Below are 24450 nucleotides of genomic sequence, written 5' to 3' on the forward strand. Positions count from 1 at the left end.
GTCTGGGGGCTCTGTAGGCCTCAGCCTGATGGGAGGAGGGGGAGCCAAGACAGTCCGCGAAGAGTGGAGGCACCGATTGTTGAGTTGCCTTTAATACGCTGAAAATTGCTCAGGGGTCTGTGTAGCATGGTCTGTTATGTATTTATCTCCCCGTTTTGTTCTGTTTTTCATGTTTTGTTTCTGTTAGGAGAGAACGTTGAGATCATTCCCTGAGCTATTTGAAGAGAGTGACTAAATGCACCTGGGTCAGGCTGTCTGTGGGTATGAAGTGGTTGGGAGAATCCAAGAACATGGTGGTGAATGGCAGGAGACATGGAGGCAAGTTGTCTGATGACCATCAGCAGAATCAGTCAAAGTTACAGCACACGGGAAAGGACAACGTGAAGGCTGGCAGAGGTGCAGGCGAGAGGAGGTCGAGCAGATGTATGTACACACCTCAGCTGTCGCTCTTTTAACTGTGATATGGGGCAGTTCTCTCCAGTTTGTCATGCACAGTGTGGTTCTTTGACTCTTTCAGAGTTGTGTCAACTTTTATTCTCATCAAACATTGTATACAACTCAAGTTTAATTCTTAATACAGTGTTTTTATATCCATAACTTTATATTTTGTAGAGTTTATACCTGAATGGTTGCTTTGTTCTATTAAAAATATTAAATTTAAGTTTAAACTGTGTTTTTTTATGTTTGATGTAAATGTAAATCTGCATTTCTTTGAAAACTTGTAGAGTAATATGAGTGATAAAGTCAGCCCTCATTTACATGTTAAGTGGAAGTTAAGGCAGCATTTAAAATTGTCACTGTTTCTTCTATTTATTTAGGGTGAATAGTTTATCCTAACAGGACTGTTGACAATGAATTACTTTTTTACCTCAGTATCTTTTGGTTGATAATGAGGCTACATATTGAGAGTTCAAGAAAGTGTAGATTTGATCCATGTTTCATAGCTCTTTTAAGAGTAGTAAATTGCCTCAGGATAAATGTAAACCTGTGAAGATGAACAGCATTACATTGGATGTTATTGGGCAAGAATGGTGCAAAAAGAGTGTCAATGATGAGGAGATGAATCTTCTTAGTAAAAAGACTTCAGTGACTTCATCTAACACCAGAACCATAGACTACATGGAGCAAACACGCACAAAACTGAAGGAAGGAATAGATGATTCAGCAATAATTTGGGAGTTCAGTTCCCCACTTTCAATAATGGATAGAACAGATAAGCAGAAGATGAAGGAAAGAAGACTCAAACAGTCCTCGAAACCAGCTATTCCTGACAGACCTCTGTAGAGCACTCCGCTTAACAGGAGCAGAACACGCATTCTTTCCAAGTGCACGTGAATCTTTCAGGGTAGACCGTAGACGAGGCCACCTGACGCCTCAGTAAAGTAAAAGGATTGAAATCGTACAGTGTGTGTTCCGATCACAGTGGAGTAAGATTAGAAATGAATAACAGAAACTTGGGAAGTACACAAATACGTGGAAATTAACTCACTCCTAAATAACCAGTGGATTAGAGAAGAAATCAAAAGGGAAATAAGTAAGTAGTTTGAGACAATTGAAAATGAAGATACAACATACCAAAAACTTATGGAATGCAGCTAAAGCAGTGCCTGGAGGGAAATTATAGTTGTGAACACCTGTATTTAAAAAAGAAGGAAGAGTTCAATCAATAATCTAACCTTTTACCTTAAAACACCAGAAAAAGAGCAAAACTAAACCCAAAGCAGGAAGAAGGAAGGAAATAGAGTAGAAATTAACAAAACAGAAAACTGAGAAAATGAGCAAAGCTCAAGAAGTTCCTTCTTTGAAAAGATCAACAAGAATTGGCAAACCTTTAAGCAGGATTGGTGAAGAAAAAGAGAAGACTGAAGAATCCACAGCAGAAGGGACATTGCTGTTGTTGTTCAGCTCTTTGCTACTCCTTGGACTGGAGCACAGCAGCCTCCCCCGTCCTGCACTGTCTCGTGGATTGTGCTCACTCGTGTCCACTGAGTCAGTGATCCCATCCAACCATCTCATCCTCTGCCACCCTCTTCTCCTGCCCTCACCCTTTCCCAGGGTCAGGGTCTTGTCCAGTGAGTCGGCTCTTAAAAGGATTGGAGCTTCAGCTTCAGCATCAGTCCTTCCAACGGATATTCAGAGTTGATTTCCTTTAGAATTGATTGGTTTGCTCTCCCTACAGTCCAAGGACTCTCAAGAGTCTTCTCTAACACAACAATTTGAAAGGAACAATTCTTCTGGAGGCTGTGGGATGGAAGGACATTACTACTGCCTTAGAAAAATGTAAAGAATTTTAACAGAATACCATGAACAACTGTATACCAAGAAATTAAATAGCTTAGATTAAGTGAACAAATTTCTAGAAAGTAATAAATTACTGAAACTGAATTAGAAAGAAATCTATACAAAATTTGAATAAACCTATATAGCAAAGAAAGAAGATTGAATCGGTAAATTTAAAATCAAAAACAGAAAACACTACCTACAAAGAAAAGGCCAGTGTTATCCTTGTACCAAAACCATCATAAGAAAAGGAGACCTACAGATCAATATCTCTAATAACTATGGATGCAAAAATCCTCAGTAAAATACTAGTCAACCAAATCCAGCAACAGATGAAAAGAATTCTGTAGCGTGCCCAAGTGGGATTTATCCCAGGAATGTAAGGTTGGTTTAATGTCTGAGAATCAACTGATGTGATACCGTATCAATAGAATCAAGGATAAAAACTGTATTATCATCCCAATAGATGTAAAAGAAGTGTTTGACAAAATCCAACATCCTTTCAGGATAAAAACTCTCAGCAAACTAGGAATAGAAAGGAATTCTTCAACCTGATAATGCTTAATGTCATATATACTGGTGGATGGTTTCTCCTGAGATCAGGAACAAGACAGAAATTTATCTGTTCTCATCACTTCTGTTCAGCATTGTACTAGAAGTTCTGACTGTAGCAGTTAAGCAAGAAAATGAACTTAAAGGCATCTAAATTGGAAAAGAAGTAAAGCAATCTCTACTTGAAGATGACATGATTGTGTATATAGAAAGTCCTAAGGAATCCACTAAAAAAATAGAGTAAATGAGTTCAGCAAGATTGCAGGATACAAGTATACAAAAATCAATTTATATCTATACACTTTCAATAAAGAATCCAAAAATAAAAGTAACAGTTTCGTTTACAATGGCGTCAGAAAGAAACAGCAATAAATTTAACATAAAGTGTAAAACTTATACTCTGACAACTATTAAACATTATTGAAAAAAAATTAAAGAAGATCTAAATAAATGGAAAGACATCCCATATTCATTGATTAGATGACTTAATATTGTTAAGATAGTAATACTCCCCAGATGATCTGCAGATTGAATGTGTACTGTGCTTAGTCGCTCAGTCATGTCTGACGCTTTGCTACCCCATGGACTGTAGCCCACCAGGCTCCTCTGTCCATGGGATTCTCCAGGCAATACTGGAGTGGGTTGCCATGCCCTCCTCCAGGGGGTCTTTTCAACCCAGGGATCAAACCCAGGTCTCCTGCATTGTAGGTGGATTCTTTACCATCTGAGCCACCAGGGAAGCCCAAGAATACTGGAGTGGGTAGCCTATCCCTTCTCCAGGGGATCTTCCCAACCCAGGAATCAAACCAGAGTCTTTGTGTATTGCAGGCAGATTCTTTACCACCTGAGCTACCAGGGAAGCCCCACAGATTGAATGTAATCTCTATCAAAACCTCAACTGGCTTCTCTGTAGAAATTGACAGGCTGATCCTAGAACTCTTGAGAAAATTCAAGGGACCCACAATAGCTAAAACAGTCTTGAAAAAGACTCATACTTGGAAGATTCATACTTTTCAGTTTCAGAGCTTACTACAACACTGCAGTAATCAAGACAGTATTATATTGGATGTGGATAGACATATATTTGTGAAATAGAATTGAGAATCCAGAGAAGACCCTCATGTTTGTAGTCAATTGATTTTTTAAATTAAGTGAGGAAAGAATAGTCTTTTTAGCAATTGGTTCTGGCCAAACTGTATACCCACGTGCAAAAGAATAAAGTTAGACTGAACCTCAGACCATATGTGAAAAATTCACTTAAAATGGACCAAAGACCTAAATTAAATGCTTAAACTATAAAACCCCCAAGAATAAAACAGATGCATAAGTTTTCATGACTTCGGATTAGGCAGTGGTTTCCTGGATATGACACTAAAAGCACAGGGATCAAAAGAAAAAGGATAACATGAAATTCGCCAAAGTTGCAAACTTGAAGGAACACCATCGAGAACGTGGAAAGACAGCTTACAGAATAGGAGAAAATGTTTTCAAATCACATATCTGATAAAGGACTAGTATCCAGAATAAATAACTCTTGTGGGCTTCCCTGGTGGCCCAGTGGTAAAGAGTCCACCTGCCAGTGCAAGAGACACAGTTTGATCCCTGGCCTGGGAAGTTTCCACATGCCGTGGGGTGGGGCAGCTAAGGTGCTGTGCCACAATACTGAGCCTGTGCTCAAGAGCCCAGGAACTGCAACTGTCGAGCCCACGTGTGGCAACTACCGAAGCCCGTGTGCTCCACAAGAGAGGCCATCGCAGTGAGAAGCCCGTGCCCTGCAGCTGGAGAAAAAGCTCACGTAGCAACGGCGACCCGGCACAGCCAAATAAATAAAAGAATTCTTACAAGTAAATAATAAAAGACAGTTTAAATTTTTAAGTGGGCAAGGGATCTGAATAGACAGATATTTCTTCAAAGATATACAAATGGCCAATACATGAAAAGATATTGAAAATCATTAGTCATCAGGGAAATTCAAATCAAAACCATAGGGTACCCCTTCACAATCAGTAGGATGTCTGAAATCAAAAGGACAAATAGTAACGAGTGCTGGTGATGATGTGGTGAATTTAGAGTCCTCATACACGGTTTTGGGGGAACATAAAATGGTGCAGCCGCTTGGAAAACAGTCTGGCAGTTTCTCCAAAGGTTCAGCATAGAGTTACCACATGACCCAGCAGTTTCCACTCCTGGATATGTACCTAGGAGAGTTGAAAAACCTGTGTACCCACAAAAACTTTACTTGAATGTTCATGGAAACCTTATTCATCATAGCCAAAAAATGGATACCGCCCCAGTGTTTCCAGCAGCTGATGAACGAAAAACAAAATCTGGTCTAGTCATACAATGAAATATTCTTTGGCGTTAATAAGGAATGAAGTACTGATGCATGGTACAACGTGGATGAGCCTTGGAAACATGCTAATTGAAAGAAGTCAGTCACAGAAGACCACGTGTCGTAAGATTCCATCTATGTGAAATTTTCAGAGCTAGGCAAATCCATAGAAACAGAGTGGATTAGTGGCTGCCGGAGGCTGTGGGGGAGGGAAAAATGGATAGTAACTTGTAGTAGGTATGGGGTTTCTTTTAGGGGTGATGAAAATGTTCCAGAATTGATTGCGATGATGGTTACATAATTCTGTGAATATGTTTAAAACCATATTCTGAATTGTACACTGTAAATGAGTGACTTGTATGGTATGTGGATTAAATTTTAATAAAGCTGTTATAGAAAATAAAACAACTTTGATAGTTGTACACATACCTACATGCAAAAGTTTGACTTGAAAACAAATACTGACCCTTTGCCAGGGACTTACATGTAAGCATTTATTTATTTATTGGAAGAGTGGGTGCAATGGTTAAACCTCTCCCTTTGTCTCTCATTCTCCCACGTCTTAATTTTGGGAAGCTTAATGTTACACTGCTGGTATCCTCTGTAGTTACATGTGCTGGCTCCATGAAGACTCAGTGACATGTACATCAAACTTAAATCAGCACTGATGAAGCTTCATCCATACAAATTTAGTCTTCCTTTCCTCTCTTTACATTGTTTTTCTTATACAATTAAACCCATTTACTTTAGTTATCTTTTTCAGTCACTTCCCTATTTTTATCCGTCCCTTCAAAATCCGTTCCAAACAGGTAGTTAGAAACAGGCCTCTTGGTCTCTCTCTGCCTCTCTCCCCTCTTCTGCTACCTAGCTCTGTGACCATAGGCAAGTTTCTTAACCGCTGGGCCTCAGTTTCCTGCATAGTGGGGATGATAGTCACACATCTGCCCAAAAGCAGGAAGCTGAAGGTGTAATAACTTGATGTTGCTTTTTAGCTCCTTTGAGATCTACCCTTCTGGCACTTATTGCAGAGGGGTCTTGTGTTCCTCTTGTTTCCTTCTCACCCCAGCCCTGTCTGTAGTGGCCCTTGGTGCTGTCTTGCTACTGTGATGAACATCTGCCCGTCTCCTGTTTCACCTCTTCCTTGGATGGGCAAGTAAGGCATCTGAGCCAGAGGATCACAGCTATCTAGACCCTGTTCTTGGGAAACTTGATAATATTCTCTAATGAAAATGCTGTCAATCATTGAGTTAATTTACTGCATTTGGTTTTTCTGTTTTTGGAAAGGGTACTCAGTTTTTAATTGGTAAAACTGATTGAAGTAGCAGTTTTAATTCTTAATGACTAACTTGAATGGGCAGTGAGGCTAAAGGTTTTTAAGGTAGATTTAAGTAGTATTCAGTGTGAGTTACTTTTTCTTTTTTCTTCTCACAGGTAATGGGAATTCAGGCTTTGAAGGACAGAGTCGATATGTACCATCTTCTGGAATGTCTGCCAAGGAACTCTGTGAAAATGATGACCTAGCAACCAGTTTGGTTCTTGATCCCTATTTAGGTTTTCAAACACACAAAATGAATACTAGGTAATTTTAAGTCTTTATCCTGAGTGGAACAGATGATGTCGTTGAACTTGAGAAAATAGATGGTTAATTTTAAGTCAAAATTTAAAGTGACGTTAAAGGAAGGTTTTTGTTACAGAAGAATTTTCCAAGTGTGAGCCAAGAAAAGCAACAAAAGCTTCCAAGAGCTGTGTGTTTTAATTCTGTGTTCTTATTTTATCTTGAGATGGTTCTATTAAAATATAAAGTTGGAGGCGTATCTTTATATTCTGTTTTAGTTGTTGATGAGAATTATCTTAGCTGAAAGAAATAGCTTATATGCATCCTATACAATCTTGAAAATGTGGATGATTTTTTTCCTACTTAAATTAGATTGCGTCAGTTTTTTTCATGATTTTATTAAAACTTTTCTTTTAAATAATTGCTACTATATATAGGGAATTTTGCCATTATGTGTTATCTTTGAGACTCAGCTAGTCATTAGAAGTAAAGATGTGCTTGTATTCAGTATGCAGATAAAAAATATTAATAAATCTGTAACTGCTTTATTGAATGTCGCATGCCACATATATAAAATACTACATAACTCTGGAAATCTGTCACCCTTTAAATTTCTTTAATTCTCTTAAACATCATCTTGCTCCCCAAAAGACCCTTAGATAACTTCATAATTAACTGCTGCCAAGCACGGAAGTCAGACCTTTACAACTTTTTGTTGCCTCTTAATGTCCAGAGGGTTTTGAAATCTGGTGGAAAAGCAGGACAGTAGGGGTTCAGAATGTGGAGCAAATTTTGGACCTCTGTTCACTCTTGGCTGCGTCATGCCAGCACTGATGCTTTGCAGCTGCCATGTCAGGGATGGCCCTGGAGGGACTGGATCACCAGGCGGATGGTCACCAGTAACTAGTTGGGGACAAGTGGTTAGAGGAAAGTCATGTGTTCATTTTTTCCTCTTTAATTCTGTCCCTTGTTAGAATTAAAACAAGATAATTCATTTATCAATTATTTTCTAAATCCCCAAAGAAGTAATTCCAGTTAAAACATGCCTTTGGTATTTTCATGTAATTTCCTGCCATTAATATATCTTTACTTACTAAAACGAAGTGAAATTTGGGATGGACTTGAGATTATTTAACTGGTTCCCTGCCGTCAGGGGCACATAGATTTTCTAAAATCAGCAAGATTGGATGCCCTAGTGCCCAACTAAAATCTAGTTTGTGTTATTCTGAGTCCATATCACCTATTTCCCAGTGAACGTAAGAGGCCAGGGCTCATTCTCCTGCTATTAGAGTCTTAGTCGTATTTAACTCGCTGGTTAGCCTGGAAGAAAAAGTGATGCACTCGCTGTTTGACCCAGTAGTCTAGTGGCATTCAGACTGTTACCTCAAAGGCCCATAATTATGGCCTGGAGTCATCAAGAAACAGATGATATTTATTACGCCTTGTATCATGAAATATGAAAGCATATAAACCACTTTTCAGAAAGTTTTCCATCAGAATTACAACAAAAGTTTTAATGGCTTGGGAAAGAACTCCATGTATTCTGAAGCCTTGCTTTGACTGTCCCCGAGGCTGAAGAGCTACCTGTTACTGGTTTCTGTAACAGTAAATAACTCATGTTTTCTGTAAAAGTCCTCCTGGACAGCTGCTGCTTATAATCAGCTTACATCTGAGTCACTTGGGAACCTTGTTAAGATGCAGGTACTGTTTCAGTAGCTGTGAGGTGGGGACTGAGAGTCTCCGTTTGTCACAGACTCCCAGTTACACTTGGGAAGCGAAGTCCCAAACCATCGAGCCTGCTGAGGCTTGTTGCCGTGTGGTAAGTGGGTAGAAATTCCCTCATCAGTAGTTTTCTGGGACTCATCTTAAGACATGTAGTCCTAAAATGTAAACTTTAGGATTACCACACCGATATTATTAAAACTTTAAATCTTACCATATCCAAGTACCCCAGGTTCATATTTTCTGGTGCTTCATTTGATTCTACTCAAACAGCTCCTAAGATATCCACTGATGCTGTAGCTAACGCTGCTGCTCCCTGGTTAGACTCCGTTGGCTTAGTAACAGGGTCAGCGCTTAGGCCAGTGCGCTGAGCGGTTGGTGCCACTGTGTCAGCACGGCCTGCTCTCCGCCTCAGTAGAGGCCTTCATTCATTCTTAGTGGGTTTATTTGAAAATAAAGCTATCACTTATAGTTCTTTATCTTCTGAGTGAGACCAGAATGCCACTTACACAATTTTCAAAGATATTTTATAGACAGTAAGGAAACTTTGAAGTGTTTTCTTTGAATAATCATACATATTTCTGAAATTATTAGTTTTTTGTGGACTTCTTGTTCTTTGGGGTGCAAAGAAGTGACTGGAAGATGTGATTGGAACTTGGATTTTAACTCTGCAGGCTATCTGTTACTTCTAATAAGTGGCTTCTTTGTTCTCATGTTTATTCATATGTGATTTGATTTTAGTTTTTCTTTTTTTATGCCCTCTTCCTCCCTTCTACTTACTTCAGTTGTACCTTCAGTAATACTGTTCAGAAACAGTAGATGATTAATTATTTGAGGTTTTCCCAAACTGGATATATTATGAATTGGTTATATTTTAACCTTAGCGTATCCCTGTATTTACTAACAAGGCAATCAGAGTTGTGGCATGAATGCCTAGAAATAGCATAAGCAAAATAGTAATTTCAGTTTATCAGGAAATGTTTTGATTTAGTTGACTTCTGTCAGTTATAAAACTTAAATTCATCCTTTTAAAACCAGAAAATAGAGTTGTTAGTAATACCTCTAATGATTTTTAAAAAGCTAGTGGAGAGATGAAGATTGTGAATCAGGAATGGATGTTGTCAGTGATGCCCCATTGTTCAGGCCACATCACCAGTGGCCTGAGGAGCTGGGGGAGGACATCACATTGTGAAGAAATGCGAAGAGTCCTCTCAGGGCACAGACTTCTGCCTGCGCAGTCCTCACTTATCTAATTCCACCACACTAACCATCTAATTTTTTTTTTTCATTATTTGTGTATTTGATATCCACTGTTGTATCATTTGTATCCACTGTTGAATGTGAACTTATAAATCACTTTAAATGTCACTTTAATATCAAGTGTTTGACTGGAAAGCATAAAGAAACTTTTCGAACTTTTAACTTGGTATAATCAAGGATAAAATGTTTTGTGGGAAGGAAAGAATTTTAGCTTCCTGGCCTTTTTTATCATTTTGAGCCAACCTGTGGCTTCTTAAAGCTGTTAGATACCACAGCATTTTAAGGATTTCTGCTACATCTAGTATTGTAAGTCTGTTTAGAAATTACAGTGCAAATTATACAAATAGTTTTTTATTGTTGTTTGTTTTTGCATTTATATAGCGCCTTTCCACCGAGGAGCTCAAGGCATTTTTCAAAATCTGACAGCTTTTCTCACAACAACCCTGTAAGGTAGGTAGAGAGCATTACAAATAGTAATAAGATACAAACTAACTTGTTTCAGCCATTATAATGTTCTTTTATGTTAAGTAATTGGAGGTGTCAGCGTAAACACGATTTTTAGAACATTTTGCAAACCTTTTGAAAATTTGGTCTTAGTATTAGCTATATTTAAAAAACCACTTGTACTCCATAACAGGGTAATTTTAAGAGAAATCATTCATCCAAAGATCAGGAGGCACTCCATGGGATTAGCTGAGCACTGATTGCAGGACTCAGCCAGGTATGTTTCTGGTTGTTGTTTACTTTCAGGTCAAGAAGGAATGAAGAGCTGTCCTAGCGGAACCCCCCCCCTCAGCATCTCGGAATGTCAGTTTGCAGTTAAACTTTCTTCAGAGGGGGAATGTGTTCACGATGTTGCCTCACGGTTTTATTTTATATCTTAAATATTTGAGCATTTTTCTCTCTCTTCCTCCCTCCTTCCCTCGCTCCCTTTTTCTGTCCGCCCCTTTCCCCTCCCTCCAGTCAGCTCTTGGTTGTACATGCTAATGGAAGGGCACAGTAGTACAGCTAATACACACCTGCAGCTTTTCTACATTGCCACACTGGTCTCTTGGGTTTGGAAACAGAAAAACCAAATAGCAAGAAAACCTGGGAAGTCAGTCTCTGGAAAGAGTGGGGAACAGGTGTGTGGGAGTGTGAATTCATATGTTTTTCCCTGCCCCTGTTAATAGTAAATAATTGTAAATGCCATATTTCTAAAATTCCTATACCGGCCATGGAATCAGAGAAGTGTGGGAAGAGAAAAATAAATGTTTGGTTTATTTAAAGTTGCAAATGTCATATTAAGAGGGAGGAGGGGCGTGTTGATTTGGAAATGCCAAAAACCTGTTTCTCTTGCCTCCCCTGCCACCCTGTACTCAGTTTGTCTCCACTCCTTTCACTGTGCCATCAGGGTACCAGGCAGCGCTGTCTCGGGTGGGGCTTGGTGCTGGTGCTCCGCTGTGAATGTGAGTCAGATCCCCTTCTCGGTGAGGGGACGCAAGAGGGCGCTCATGCTTCAGACGAGAGCAGGGCCGAGGAAGGCCTGGGCAACAGTCCCCTCCTTCCAGCAGTTAGCCCTCACTGGGCCTTATTTTCCTCATTTATGGAGCCAGAGATAATTTTTTAGATCATCTGAATTTTCTTCTACCTTTAGGAGCCATGGTGTAGAATAGCTTTATGCGGTTTGTATGGGAGATTTAGCATGATTGTATTAAGGAGAGGACGGAGCATATTTTTCTATTCAATAATAGAAAATTAATTTTTTCCGAGATCCCCTGTGCCTTTTGCTCTGGACCTGATCGTTGTAACAGCCTTGTTATTAAATAATTTTTATTTCCTCACAGTTTTTGTTATAATGGGATTTGACTTGAACTGTCAGCCAGGTGATTTTGATGTTCTGTCTGGTTATCGAAAACAGCTGTCTCTTCCCCTTCCTGTCTGCACCCAGTACCGTTTTCTTCCTCCTCTTCATCACTATCATTTCATGCCTGTAGCAGCCAAATATGACAGTAAGTTTTGACTGTCAAATACATTTTAAGTAAAACAGAGATTCTTGTCCAGTGGGCAGCAAAGGATAGTTTAGGGGGTTTTGTTTGTGTTTGAGGCAGTAGAAGTCAGGAAACAGAAAAGAAAGTCATAAGTTGTGTGGAAGGTACAATATTGGTGACTCAAGAGGTGGTTGTTGTGTGTTTTAGTATATAAGTTGTTTGGCATTATGTTGTTTTTGTTGTTTAGTCGCCCAGTTGTGCCCAACTCTTTGCGACCCCATGGACTGCAGCACGTCAGGGCTCCGTGTCCCTCACCATCTCCCGAAGTTTGCCCAAGTTCATGTCCATTGCATTGGTGATGCCATCCAGCCATCTCATCCTCTGACGCCCTCTTCTCCTTCTGCCCTCAATCTTTCCCAGCGTCAGGGACTTTTCCAGTGTGTCAGCTCTTCTCATCAGATGACCAAAATGCTGGAGTTTCAGCTTCAGCATCAGTCCTTCCAATGAGTATTCAGGGTTTCCATCACGAGCAAAGAGTAAACAAAAGGATAGCTGAAAGGTGTCTTTAGATAGGAAGTTTCGGAAAGTGGAGAGCGCACATGAAACCTGTCAGGAGTAGTTGGTGTCTGTTCCAGGTCTGTGACTTATTTTTTGTCATGTTCTTAAGATCTTGAGGTGAGTCTAGTCCTGACTCTGATGTGTGCAGCCATGCAGTTACTTTACAGGTGTCACCTTTGGTCAGTCCTACAGTGAACATGTAAAGATTGCTGTAGCCCCATCACCTAACATCATGGATTATTGCTCAGAGGGAACTTTTGCTTTTCTCTTTACTGCGCAAAATGTGAGTTTCTGTTCCCCGTCATCTGATATTGCCTGGAGTGGTGTGCCTCAGCTAACAGCTGCTGGGTGGTCTTATCTGTCCTTCATATGCACATAATCCCATAGTGCAAGGTTGCAGCCAGAAGGGTTTAGTTTGGGTTTCTTAGTGAAACCCAGTGTTGACAAAATCACTTGTGATGGCCACAATTCAGAAGTAGTTTAATACTATAACTGTGTGGAAGTTTGAATACTTTTCACAGTTCTGCAAATCTGTATTTTAGTGATTCCCTGACAACATAGTCTGACAGTCTAGTTAAAGACATTCTGAATTGTCCAGAGGACTTCCACTCATCTGTCTGTGAGGGCTGGTGTGCTAAATGATTGAAATGGGAAATAAGATAGGGCATTGTTTCTTCATGTGCTATCTCTAGAGCTCCTTCGGATCCTTGGGTTAGGAGTCTTGAGAGCTTCCTAACCCTGGAGTCGGGTTCATGAGTTTCTAGAGGTGTCAGTGTGCTCACCCACCCGAAGGCCTCTGAAGATCCTGCCCAGTAAACAGTATGACACCTCTTCTCTTCCTTGCACCTTCCCCCTTCCTTGTTCTAGAACATTCCTTGTCCTGTTGCTTGCCGGCTGACTCCCTCAGCCCTGGTCGTCTCTTTGAGTCAAGCCTTAGAATTTCTGCTTAGGTCCTCTGCTTAGAATTTCTCTCCTTTGCCTTCCTCCTTCTGATTCCTTCCTGCCTCTAGAACATCTGTTTTTTCTTTAGAAATCTAAATTCACCGCTTTCTTCATTGTCCATATCAGTGTCAGCCCCAGATCATGCTTCAGTTATAATCTCCACACTTGGAAGTGCTCCAGCAGTGTTGTTTGTGCCACATTCGTGTGTATTTGCACATTGATCCTCGCTTCTCCGTTGATGCACGGATATGTCTTGCAGTCCCAGCAAAATTTTCCGTAGAACAGTAGCCATATCTTCTAGCTTATATTTGTCACCATAGCACCTGTATGCACAGCACCTAAAATATAATCCTTGGTGAAATACTGTGGCTTAAAATCTTACTGAATCTTCATGTATTTTACTTGAAGAGCAGTCTGGAATTCCTTGTTTTTATTGGATGTAAATTTTTAAAAAAGCTTTATTTTGAAAAATAAATTGCATTAACATGAGAAGAAATTTTGAAGTTAAGCTCCAAGAACTTATACTGCACATTTTATTGAGAACATAGCTTTAAAGTGAGTGAAACTGAAGTCTTACTTGGGCCATGATTGTATCGTGTGTTTGACGTGCCTGGCCATGTGGTATTCTGAAGTCGTTATAGCTGACTTGACAAAGATGCCTTCTGAAGTTTCACCCCAGCAGTTTTTCCTTCCATCACTGCCACAATAGCACCACCTCTCAAGTTGCACTCTTGCACACTTTTTATTCTTGGAATGCAGTTACCACAGACTGCTTGGACGTGGCTGGTGGAACATCCAGGTGTGTTTCATGACCTGTCAGGATGCTTAGTTTGGGGTTTTTCTAACTCTGTACATAGAGGGTGTTTTTGTTTATGGCATAATTTTGTTTACTTCATCCTTCTAAAGCTCCGTGCCCTGCACTCTTCTAGCTTGATTCTGCACGTTTTAAAAACTTCTTGTCCTTCCAACTCAATTAGATGAACTCTGTCCTAGATCTCTCCTTTTGTACAAGTCTGTTCCCAAATTAGATGGCAGGTACAAGTCTGCATTAGCTTTCGTTTGAATCACCTGGTCACCTCTTGGTTAATGAGATAACAGTGAAATAAAAATACTAAAGTACAGTTTGAGGAAAGGCAAGTTATATTTCTTGGTGATCAGTATTTAGTATTAATTATCCAGATTACTTATTGTTCTCTTGTTAGGTCTGGCTGTTGTTTTTAGGTTACTTTTTTCTCAGGATCTTTTAGCAGTGGCCCAGGGATGATGGAAGATAACTAAAGTTGTTGTTTTGATTTCTTTCAGATTTCGGCCTATTAAAGGAAGGCAGGAAGAACTCAAAGAAGTAATTGAACGTTTTAAGAAAGATGAGCATTTGGAGAAAGCCTTCAAATGTCTGACTTCAGGAGAATGGGCACGGCACTATTTTCTCAACAAGAACAAAATGCAGGAGAAATTATTCAAGGAACATGTGAGTTTATTGAAAAAATTAATACTGTTTATCTGTTTGAATAAGATTAAAGGAAACTAAAATGTAAATTTTAGTGAACACTGAAATTTTAAATTGTTTTCGTAAAACTAATTAATATGAAGGTCTAATAACATATTAGATAATTTATGACTGTCCATAGAGAAAACTTTGTTGTCTAGAAGTGAAACTTTCTGTAAACTTTTAGAGTAATATAGCCAAGTCACCAAGTATACAAATATGTGAAATTTTAAAATAACAGTATTTGTTATTTAATCTTAAATTTTTTCATTGATGGTGGTGGTTTGCTTTTATAATTCTGAGAGTCTAGCAAGATAAATAATTTAGTGTGAAATAAGTATCAAAATTTTTTTTCTGTTTTAGGTATTTATTTACTTGCGAATGTTTGCAACTGACAGTGGATTTGAAATATTGCCTTGTAATAGATACTCTTCAGAACAAAATGGAGCCAAAATAGTTGCAACGAAAGAGTGGTAACTATTATACTAGTGTAAACCCATAAAATAATCTTGTTTAAAGTTCTCTCTCAAATTACCATTCCTGTGCTAAGAAACCTGTAGGCAGGAATAAAACCAGAGCTCGCCCTAAAGGAGCCAGTGCAGGGACAGCGCCTCAACCCAGTGCCTTGGGGTTGGGACAGTAGTGAAGCTGGAAGTCTGAGCTGAGCCAGGTCCTGCCTCTAAGCCAGGCGCTTTGTGTTTTCCTCTTAACAAGTCCGGATGCCTGCTCAGGGACTGCTGAACGGTTAGGAGTGCGGGGCTTAGATAACCCAGCTGCTAGAATCAGTCTTCCACTGGCCTGTAAGAAAGGTTATGTATGAAGTTTTAATGGTCCGAGGAATTTCATGTGTAAAAACTTACTGGCACATTGCCTGTTAAAAATACATGTGTGTGCCAGCTCAAATAAATGTAGTGAAGTTGACCCCAGGTAGGAGGGATGAAAGCCATACAGGAAAGAGAGTATGTGTTATATCTTTCTTCATTAGCAAGAAGAATGCCTATTCCCTGCCTTACCTCCCAGAAGAAACCTGTAGCCCCTCTCTTATATGACCCCCGACATTTTTTATAGCAAAAATGTTAGGGTCAGTTACTTGAAAATGAAACGTTAAAGAGCCTGACTCCTGGCCTCTTGAAAAAAATGTGCATATGTATGTGAGCGAGCGTGTCTGTCTGCCATGGGATGGTACCCAGCCTGCTGCTGGGCTCTGGTGGCTCCCTGCCTGGCAGATGGCTGTGAGGGTTGAGGTCTTGGGCTCTGGAACTGCACCATCTAGGACAGTGGCCACCAGTCATGCGTGGCTGTTGGACTTTTGAAATGTGGCTGGTCTTAAAGAGTTGAGAAGTGCTGCAACTGTGATAAACATGTCAGATTTGTATTGTGTTTCTCATTCATATTTCATACTGATTAGCTTGTGAAATACCATTTGGGTTGTATTGGGTTAAAACATACTACTGAAAGTACTTTCACCAGTTCCACTTTCCTTTCTTCCCACAGCCCCTAGATTGGTGTGTGTTGGGCTCGCACTGCATTTGGCTGGTGCTGCCCCAGAGGGCGGCACCCCAGTTCTGGGTGCTCCCGACCCTTTACTGCTGCTCATCTGTGTCCTTCTCCAGGGTCAGCAAGCTGAGTTCAGTGCAGCGGCTTTTTGAGTCCTTCCTGCTTGCAGAGCACAGGGGCTTCAGAGGTGTAGGTGGCATGATGCCTGCAGGACTTCCTGGTCTCTTGTAGGGATCAGGCAGCTGTGCAAGGCTGTGGGGCTTCCAGGGAAGAGGAGATGATATCCAGGTGCGGTCAACGTGAGTCAGTTAAAACACGCACAGCTAGGTCTTCTCAATTCCTGGTATTTATTGGACAGGCTTATTTTATTAAAAGAATCCTTATTATTTATAATTACTAGTAATTTTTACCATCACATATTTTAAATAGGAAACGAAATGACAAAATAGAATTACTGGTGGGTTGTATTGCCGAACTTTCAGAAATTGAGGAGAACATGCTGCTTAGACATGGAGAGAACGACTTCAGTGTCATGTATTCCACAAGGAAAAACTGTGCTCAGCTCTGGCTTGGTCCTGCTGCGTTTATAAACCATGGTAAGCTGTTTCCGAGGTGTTAGCTCTAGTGGTGGGTAGCGCTGCTATAACTGAGAGTGACCTTGTCTGTCTGCCTTTAAAGGAGGGTTGGAAATGGAAATCCTTTTTGCACAAACTTATGAAAATAAGTATTCCTGTAGTTTAACTCGAGATCAAAAACTTCAATCAAAGTTGGGAAAATTATGTGGAAAGCTTATTTCAGATTTCTATAATTGTTCGTGTTTCAGATCTTATCTACAGTTAATTGACTTTATCTTTTGGACATTTTTCAGATTGCAGACCTAACTGTAAGGTAAGCATAAAAAATACTTTATCTCAAGTATTTTGTCTTTGCTTCAGGTATGCGTTTCTTAATGAGTTCATTTTATTTCAGTTTGTGTCAACTGGTCGAGATACAGCATGTGTGAAGGCCCTAAGAGATATTGAACCTGGAGAAGAAATTTCTTGTTATTATGGAGATGGGTTTTTTGGAGAAAACAATGAGTTCTGCGAATGTTACACTTGTGAAAGGTAAAGTATCGATTAATGCTTGATGACTGTGGGAATGCGTGCATGCCGTTTTCTCATCATTTAGATGGCAGGGAGGACAGCAGACAGGAGAAAAACCAGAGAAGACAGAACTGTTCAGGGGCACCAGCGCCTGGCCTTTGAACATGTTAAAGTCGTTCCCAGCTGTTACCCTTGTGAGTGAGTCCGAATACAGATATGCTTCAGGAGAGAGTGGGAGGCACACACACACAGTTCCAGGGTGGGCTTGCTCCAGAACGGCAGGTGAGGTTCGCCTCTGATAATCATTTAAAAACCCCACGCTGTGTCTTCTGGAAGTTCTCTGTTTTGATGCACACGCTCTTCTCAATTTCTGAGTTTCTACTGCTTGATGAGGACCTTCCTTTTGTGATACATCAAGACGGGTCCTTGTGGAAACCCCCAAATCTGAGCAGGACTCCTTGTCCACATTGCTCATCTCCTGGTGGCGACGTGTTTGTAGAGCTCGCAGAGACAGCTTCACAGGCTTGCCTGGGTTGGCACAGCCACACGGGGAGCACTCCTGGATCTGGTTTTGGTATTGTTTTTGTTTCTTAATTGAAGTATAGTTGACTCGCAGTACCATGTTAGTTTCAGCTGTACAGCACAGCGATTCAGTTATATGTGTGTATATATACATTCTTCTTCTGGTGAGCACACCTAGATTTATTGAACCATTTCACGTGCTGTGGGAGGTACCGGGTGCTTTACTCTCCTGGACTCAGTCCTCAGCCATCCTGGGAGAGGATGGTAGTGTGGCCACACTGCAGGTACAGAGACCCAGCTCAGCCTGACCTCAGAGCCTGCGCCCTCGCCACTTCATGGTTTTGCACACGGGAGCAAAGATAGGGGGCGGTGCTGTTTCTCTCATTGTGAACACCCAGCTGCCAGCCTCCCGGCCTTGGGAGACATGCTGATACCCCAGAGCTTGGCTTTTCTCCTTTCTGGGCAGCCAGAGGTCTCTTCTGTCGTGAGAGCAGAGGTGTGGAGCTGTGGCACAGCCCCAGCTGTTTCTCTCCCAGCTCCCGGGTCCTTGACTTGAAAGGATGGCAGGAAAGGAGGGGTCGGGGGGGGGGTAAAATTTATCTTTTTATAAATTGAAAAAATGGTTCAAACATTGGTTAAATCTTAGACCAGTCCACAAAAAGATCCTTTAACCCATGAAATCATTTAATTACAGTTGAATAATGCTTTAAAACCATTTTGTAGAGACAGCATGATATAGACTGACCTGAGGTCTGACATCAGACGCCCTAAGTTGGAATCCTGTGTCTCTACATTTTATTAGCTGTGTGATCTTGGGCAGCTTAGCTGCTTTTGTGCCTTAATTACACCATCTGTGAAATGGAGATAACACTAGGGTATCATAGGGTTGCTGTGAGGATTAAATTTATCTCAAAAAGTATATAAAACACACAGTTAATATTCAGGTATTAGGTGTAAAGGTATTTTGTGGTTTCTGGTCATTTTCCTATTAGAATGTAAGTTCCATGAAGGCAGAGATTTTTCTTTTTCATTTATTGCTATGTTGCCAGCATCCAAAACAGTACCTGACATGTAGTAATAACTACGTGTTTAATAACTGTTTGGTGAATGAATGAATGAAGCAAATGATACGCTGAATATGTTTAGGAGTCTTTCTACAAAATGTAACCACATACACAGGAGTCCACACCAGCCGTGAAACAGCTCTTTCACTAGTTCAGGGCTGCATGTGCCGTCATGTTCCTTGGGCAGCTTCTCCTGAAGCTGAGTTCTCCCTGAGACTTTCTCACAGGTCAGGTAGGCTGATCCTGCCTACTCCACGGGGTTAGTGCAAGGAATAAATAGAAATGTGCAAATCGCTTTTAAATGGAAAGGCCTTATACGGAGCAGTAGGCACAGCTGTTATCAGACTATTGGGGAATTTGATTTAAAGGTTATCTGGGAATATGCTTGAAATCCTCAGGAACAAACTGTTTCTGCCTTTCCAGAAATTAGGCGAGAGAATGAGACCAGTGAAAGGAACTCGTTCAGTTATTCATCATCTAGTTACTGAATAGTTCTCATGTTAGACCTTGTCCAGCCAGGGTAAACGAGGCTAGCACAGTGCCAGCTGTGAGAGCAGTGCTGTGAAGGGACACACGTGGTGTGCTAGCTGCCAAAGGGTGAAGACAGGGTGAAGATGGGAGAGTGGAGTGTTTACAAGGCCCTGACATCGTGGATGCAGTGTCCAGAAGATATTTGATGCATGCTTCTGGGCAGTAACCATCCTGACACAATAGTAATACTTTTCATAAGTAAATACTGCAAATGTAACTCTCGAAAATTAGAAGAATAAAATCTAATGAGGGATTGAAGAATATGAAGGACTGAAGTATTTTAAAGTGTATGAAAGTATGTCTGATGATGACCACATTTTGCAGTATACATAGGGGCAGTTTACTTTAATAGGTATTAAACATTACTGTGAAATGTGTTCAAAACCTAGTGGCTCAGATATGAACAAATAGATAAGAGGACATGAACAGAGTCCTGAAGCAGAGCTCGGTGTATATGAGATCTTAATACCATGTGTAGGGAAATGATGATTTCTTTAATAAAAGGTGGTGGTATAATTCATCATGGGTCTGGAAGAAAACCAAGCTCACCTCCCATCCCATACCATATACGAGATAAATTCCAAATAGATTAAAATTTTAAATTTAAAAATGTATGTAAAATGATGAGAAAAATTTTAGGAGACTTACATGTCTAAACTTGGGGTAGTGGAATTTTCTGAAAGAAGTTAGTATAAGAAATGGTGAATATGAACATTTTTGAATAGCCAAAAGCAAAAGTTAGATAAATGATAAACTTAAAGGGAGGAAAAAGCACACATATGGCCAAGTTAATATCCCAAAGAGAAAAAGCTCCTAAAGCTCATAAAGCAAAAGACAGACTCCACTGGAGAAAAGAGGGGTACGGAGGATGCCACACAGAAAATGATAGCTATAAACGAGGTAAGTAAAACAATAGCCAGGTATTCGTTTTCACCATCAAATTAGTAACATTGAGAAGTATACTCTGTGCTGTGGGTGAGGATGTGGAGAGACCGGCTGTTACACTGTTACACAGTGCCAGTAAGGCTGTAAAGTGCTTTAACCTTTTGAGAACTTACTCTGGCAATATTTGTTCAAAATAATAGCACCCTTTTATCTGGCAGTCAATTCCATATGGGAGACTCTGTCTTGTGGAAATAGGAGCACTAGTTAGTATGGATTTGGTTTCAAGAGCAATGTAGCAGCAATGTTCATGGTGGCACGCAGACACCAGAACACCTACAGGTTTCAGTCATCACCATCTAGTGCTTGAATAGATTATGGTATGTTTAGTCTGTGTAAAAGGTACAGCTTTCAAAACATGTTGTGTTCAGAAGTGCTTGTGCAGAATATAGCGATAAGAGAGCTGGGGTGGGAGGAAAGGAGGAAAGCTGCTTGCTGAGTGGAATGTGTGGTGTTACCTGTTTGGGAGAAACAGCAGTGGGTCTAGGTGTGTAGCTCGTGGCAGAGCAGCAGATGAGGTGCTGGCAGGTGGTTAACACGGGTGCCAGGGCTCTGTACATGGAGACGGTTGGGAAGCTCAGGGAGCTTCCGCTTTGGGGAGGCAGAGCCAGGGATGGTCTCACCTGTCGCAGCAAGCGCATATCACTGTCATAAATTAAAAAGAAGAAATAAAGGAAGTAGAGAAGCAGATGAATGGTCGATTTTACTTTAAAAAATTAATTCCCAGATAATTCCACCCATGATCATTTGTTTTGTAATTAAGTATGGCCCATCTTGGGCTTCCCTTCAGCTCAGTGGTAAAGAACCCACCTGCCTGTGCAGGAGATGTAGATTTGATCCCTGGGCCAGGCAGATCCCCTGGAGAAGGAAATGGCAACCCACTCCAGTATTCGTGCCTGAGAAATCTCAGAGCCTGGAGGGCCACAGTCCATGGGGTCGCAAAAGTGTCGGACATGGCTTAGCGACTAAACAACAATAGGAATAATCAAAGCAGGTTACAAATCATTCTTAGCTAGTGGTAAAAGCAGGTCTTTTATTTAGTAACATTTTGTTAACTTAATGATGTTCATCCAGTAACTTTAAAGGAGGAATTTTACAGTTTTCATTATTCCAGAAGTGAGATTTTCACTAAGATAGCCTAGCCTTCCTAATATAAAATTTCAGTTAGAATTTATTTGTATCTAACATTATCTTCTAAGTAATGACTTAGTTTATGGAAATTCTCTTGTTTCTCTTTTAATTCCTTCATTCTCAATATGCGGTAATGGAGTGTTAAATTGTGCAGAACAAAGCTAGGATATAATTAACAGGTGGGTTATTTTTACCTACACTTGAAATTCTGCAGGGTCCAATACCTTCTCAAGTGATTGACAATAGTCATTAACGAAGTGTTTTAAGTCTGGGGCTTTGGGGCATTAATTTTATCTCCGTATTTATTTTGAGAGTCCTAGACTTGGCAGCTTGCAATGATGATTAAACCTCATCAGTTCATCTCACCTGCTGACCTGATGTGGACAGGTGCTCTCAGCAACCAGGCTGACGGCAGTGAGTATGCTGTTTGTGTAACCTGTGCTGTTTCTTTTTCAGACGGGGAACTGGTGCTTTTAAATCCAGAGTGGGACTGCCTGCGCCTGCTCCTGTTATCAATAGCAAATACGGACTCAGAGAAACAGATAAACGGTTAAATAGGCTTAAAAAGTTAGGTGACAGCAGCAAAAATTCAGACAGTCAATCTGTCAGCTCTAACACTGATGCAGATACCACTCAGGAAAAAAACAATGCAAGTAAGTAAGGGAGGTTTGATAAGCATATCTTTTTTTTTTCCTAAGTATTTTCACAGAGTTTGCTTCCTAAAGCATGCTTTAGTAGTTTCGATCTTTTGAACATTGAGAGCAACCCTGGGATTCATGCACTTCACCAGCACTGCAAGGTTCTAGAAGTGATTCAAGCGCAAAGCAGTCTGTATCATGCCTCCAGATCTCAGATGGTACTAAATTGTCTGCTTTTCTTGAATACTTGGTAACGGGACATTAAATTTCTTCATCATGTGTTCCAGGGTCATCATATGTTTGACAGAAAGCTTTCAAAGTGTTAGTTTCTCTGTAACGATGTTGTTAGGTCTGCAAGAAGACAGAGGACGGGGCAGCAGCGCACAGGCACTTGCATGTTCTGCGCTGACCAGTCTGTTAGCAGGGATGATGGACTTGGGGGGTTCATAGCTTCTGGCCTCAAGGCTTCCACCTTTGTACTACCCGCTTGCCGTTTTCAGAATGACCTGACCCAGTTCGCCAAGCCGCCAGTCCCCAGACTCAGAGTTGTGGTAGAGCAGCAGTGTGACTGTCACTGTGCTGTGCCGGGTTGTCATGGCCGCTGCCAACAGTGGGAAGAGAGGTGGAAAGGAGGAAGGGACAAGCTCTAAGATCCCAGTGGCTTGTGGGGGCAAGACCTAATGGAAACTGGAAAAAGAGAATGAAGAATAAAGAGAAAAGAAAGAAGAAATCCCAAATGAGCGTAAGAAAACACGTCCTGTTTGTGGAGCTTTGACATCCTGGAACCATTCTGATCGCTACTGGTTTTCATCTAGTGACACTAGTTTGCTCTAGGGGCCACTAAAGCAGTAGGCTCTTCAGTCTTTCCTTGATAGGAATAAAATTTAAAAGTTTTAACTTGATAGTCCCCAGAATATGCCTATTTTGGCACTATAAATGTCTGTACATACTTCTGAGCAGTAAGTACCCCCTGAGGTCTGACTATTTTAGATTCTTTTTCCTGTCTTCTGATGTTTTCAGCCCACCTCTGGGTGCTCTCCACTACAGAAGGTCCCAGAGAGAAGGGATGGTGTCTCCCATGATGGTGAATGTCACTGCCATGAGTGTCCGAGTCAGCCTGCTGCTGGAGCCAGAGGCCAGGGCTGACCTCTGTAGTGTGGAAGGCAGTGCTCTGTTCCTCTTCAGTCTTTAATGTCCAAAGTGAACCAAAAAGAGCAGTTAGTTTGTCATTCACTGTTGACTGTTGGTTTTAATAATAAATGCAGCATAATCAACATTTTGTTTTCTGAGTCTGGTTCCTTGGTGAAACTGGAGACTTCTGAAGCCCCTTTTATAAGTGTCTACATGATAACATTTAGGAGCGAGCCACCATCCACAAGTAGAGATGGCCCCAACACTGTCCACGTGGCTCTGTGACGTTGGTGGGGGTGTTTTGTGTTCTGATGCATTAACTCTGTTACTGATGTACAGATACTGAACTCAGTACACCAATTAGTTTAAAAGATCAAAATAGGGGGGAAAAAATTTTGGAAGGTGCTGAGTGTTCTATTATGTGACCGTCTAGGGAATATTTGTTAATAAACCAAATACATGTTCAAAGTCTACTATTGTTAAAGAGATAGAAAAGTGCGTGAGGCTCAGGCCCTTCTGTTAGGGACTTGAGGCCGCAGCTCCAGAATCGGACCAGTACACAGTAACTTTGAGGAGCTGACTACATGCCACTTCCTAAAGGCTGGAGGGAGCAGGTGATCCTTTGAGCAGTAGTCTCAGCATTACAGACTAGAACTACAGCACTTTATTGTGACTGCTCATATTGGGGGGTGCTTCCTTTATTCAGATTACCTTTCTACAGAATGGCTGTCTTGAGTAATTCAAGGGTTGGCGTAAGTAACGTGAGGGTCATGAGACAGTTACTGGACGTGGCTGGGGGCTCTGAAGGAGCTCGAGGCTTACCCCAGCTGTCTCTGAGAACCTTGTTCACTAAGTATATTTGTAGCAGTATTTCTCAGGCTCGTCCAAGTGTTCTTTTAGGCTGTATTTCTTTTGGTGTTTGTGTCTTGACCATGCTCCTCTACCTGTTGAAAGGAAGACCTTTTGAGACTGCAGTGGGTGCAAAGCCACAGCTGCCCAGCCTTTCTCCTAGGTGGTGTGGGCAAACATCAGGTGTATAGATTGGAGGTACCCATCTTATCCCATGGTTCACTTAGAATTCAGCAGCTCACAGCTAGAGAGGAACTGCTTTCTTTGAACAACATACATGTTCTTCTTAAAGAAACATTTCTGCATAGTTGGAAGGAAAAAGGAGTTCTTCTTCCATGCAGCTCCTGTTTTGGAATCTTCTCAAGAACCACAACTTGACTGTTTGCTTTAGCATCCAGAGAGG

General features: G+C 40.9%; 1 protein-coding gene across 11 annotated transcripts in view; it reads left to right on the forward strand.

Annotated features, from left to right (window-relative positions):
• Positions 1–24450, forward strand: part of KMT5B (lysine methyltransferase 5B) — a 52912-nt gene that overhangs the window by 18972 nt on the left and 9490 nt on the right. For 2 of the 11 annotated variants that reach the window (XM_081531848.1, XM_081531849.1), the window contains exons 2-11: positions 188–423; positions 6596–6743; positions 10083–10151; positions 10339–10422; positions 14474–14639; positions 15021–15130; positions 16584–16750; positions 17023–17042; positions 17124–17260; positions 21886–22082. In XM_081531848.1, the coding sequence (XP_081387974.1) occupies positions 14613–14639; positions 15021–15130; positions 16584–16750; positions 17023–17042; positions 17124–17260; positions 21886–22082 (658 nt within the window). In that variant the 5' untranslated portion in view covers positions 188–423; positions 6596–6743; positions 10083–10151; positions 10339–10422; positions 14474–14612. Of the gene's footprint in view, positions 1–187; positions 428–6595; positions 6744–10082; positions 10152–10338; positions 10423–14473; positions 14640–15020; positions 15131–16583; positions 16751–17022; positions 17043–17123; positions 17261–21885; positions 22083–22567; positions 23344–24450 lie in introns of those variants that run through there. The other 9 variants (XM_081531845.1, XM_081531846.1, XM_081531842.1 and 6 more) reach the window with 6 other exon arrangements.

This window comes from Giraffa tippelskirchi, chromosome 10, assembly GCF_054371585.1.
Source record: "Giraffa tippelskirchi isolate mGirTip1 chromosome 10, T2T-mGirTip1v1.2.pri, whole genome shotgun sequence".
Taxonomy (NCBI): Eukaryota; Metazoa; Chordata; class Mammalia; order Artiodactyla; family Giraffidae; genus Giraffa; species Giraffa tippelskirchi.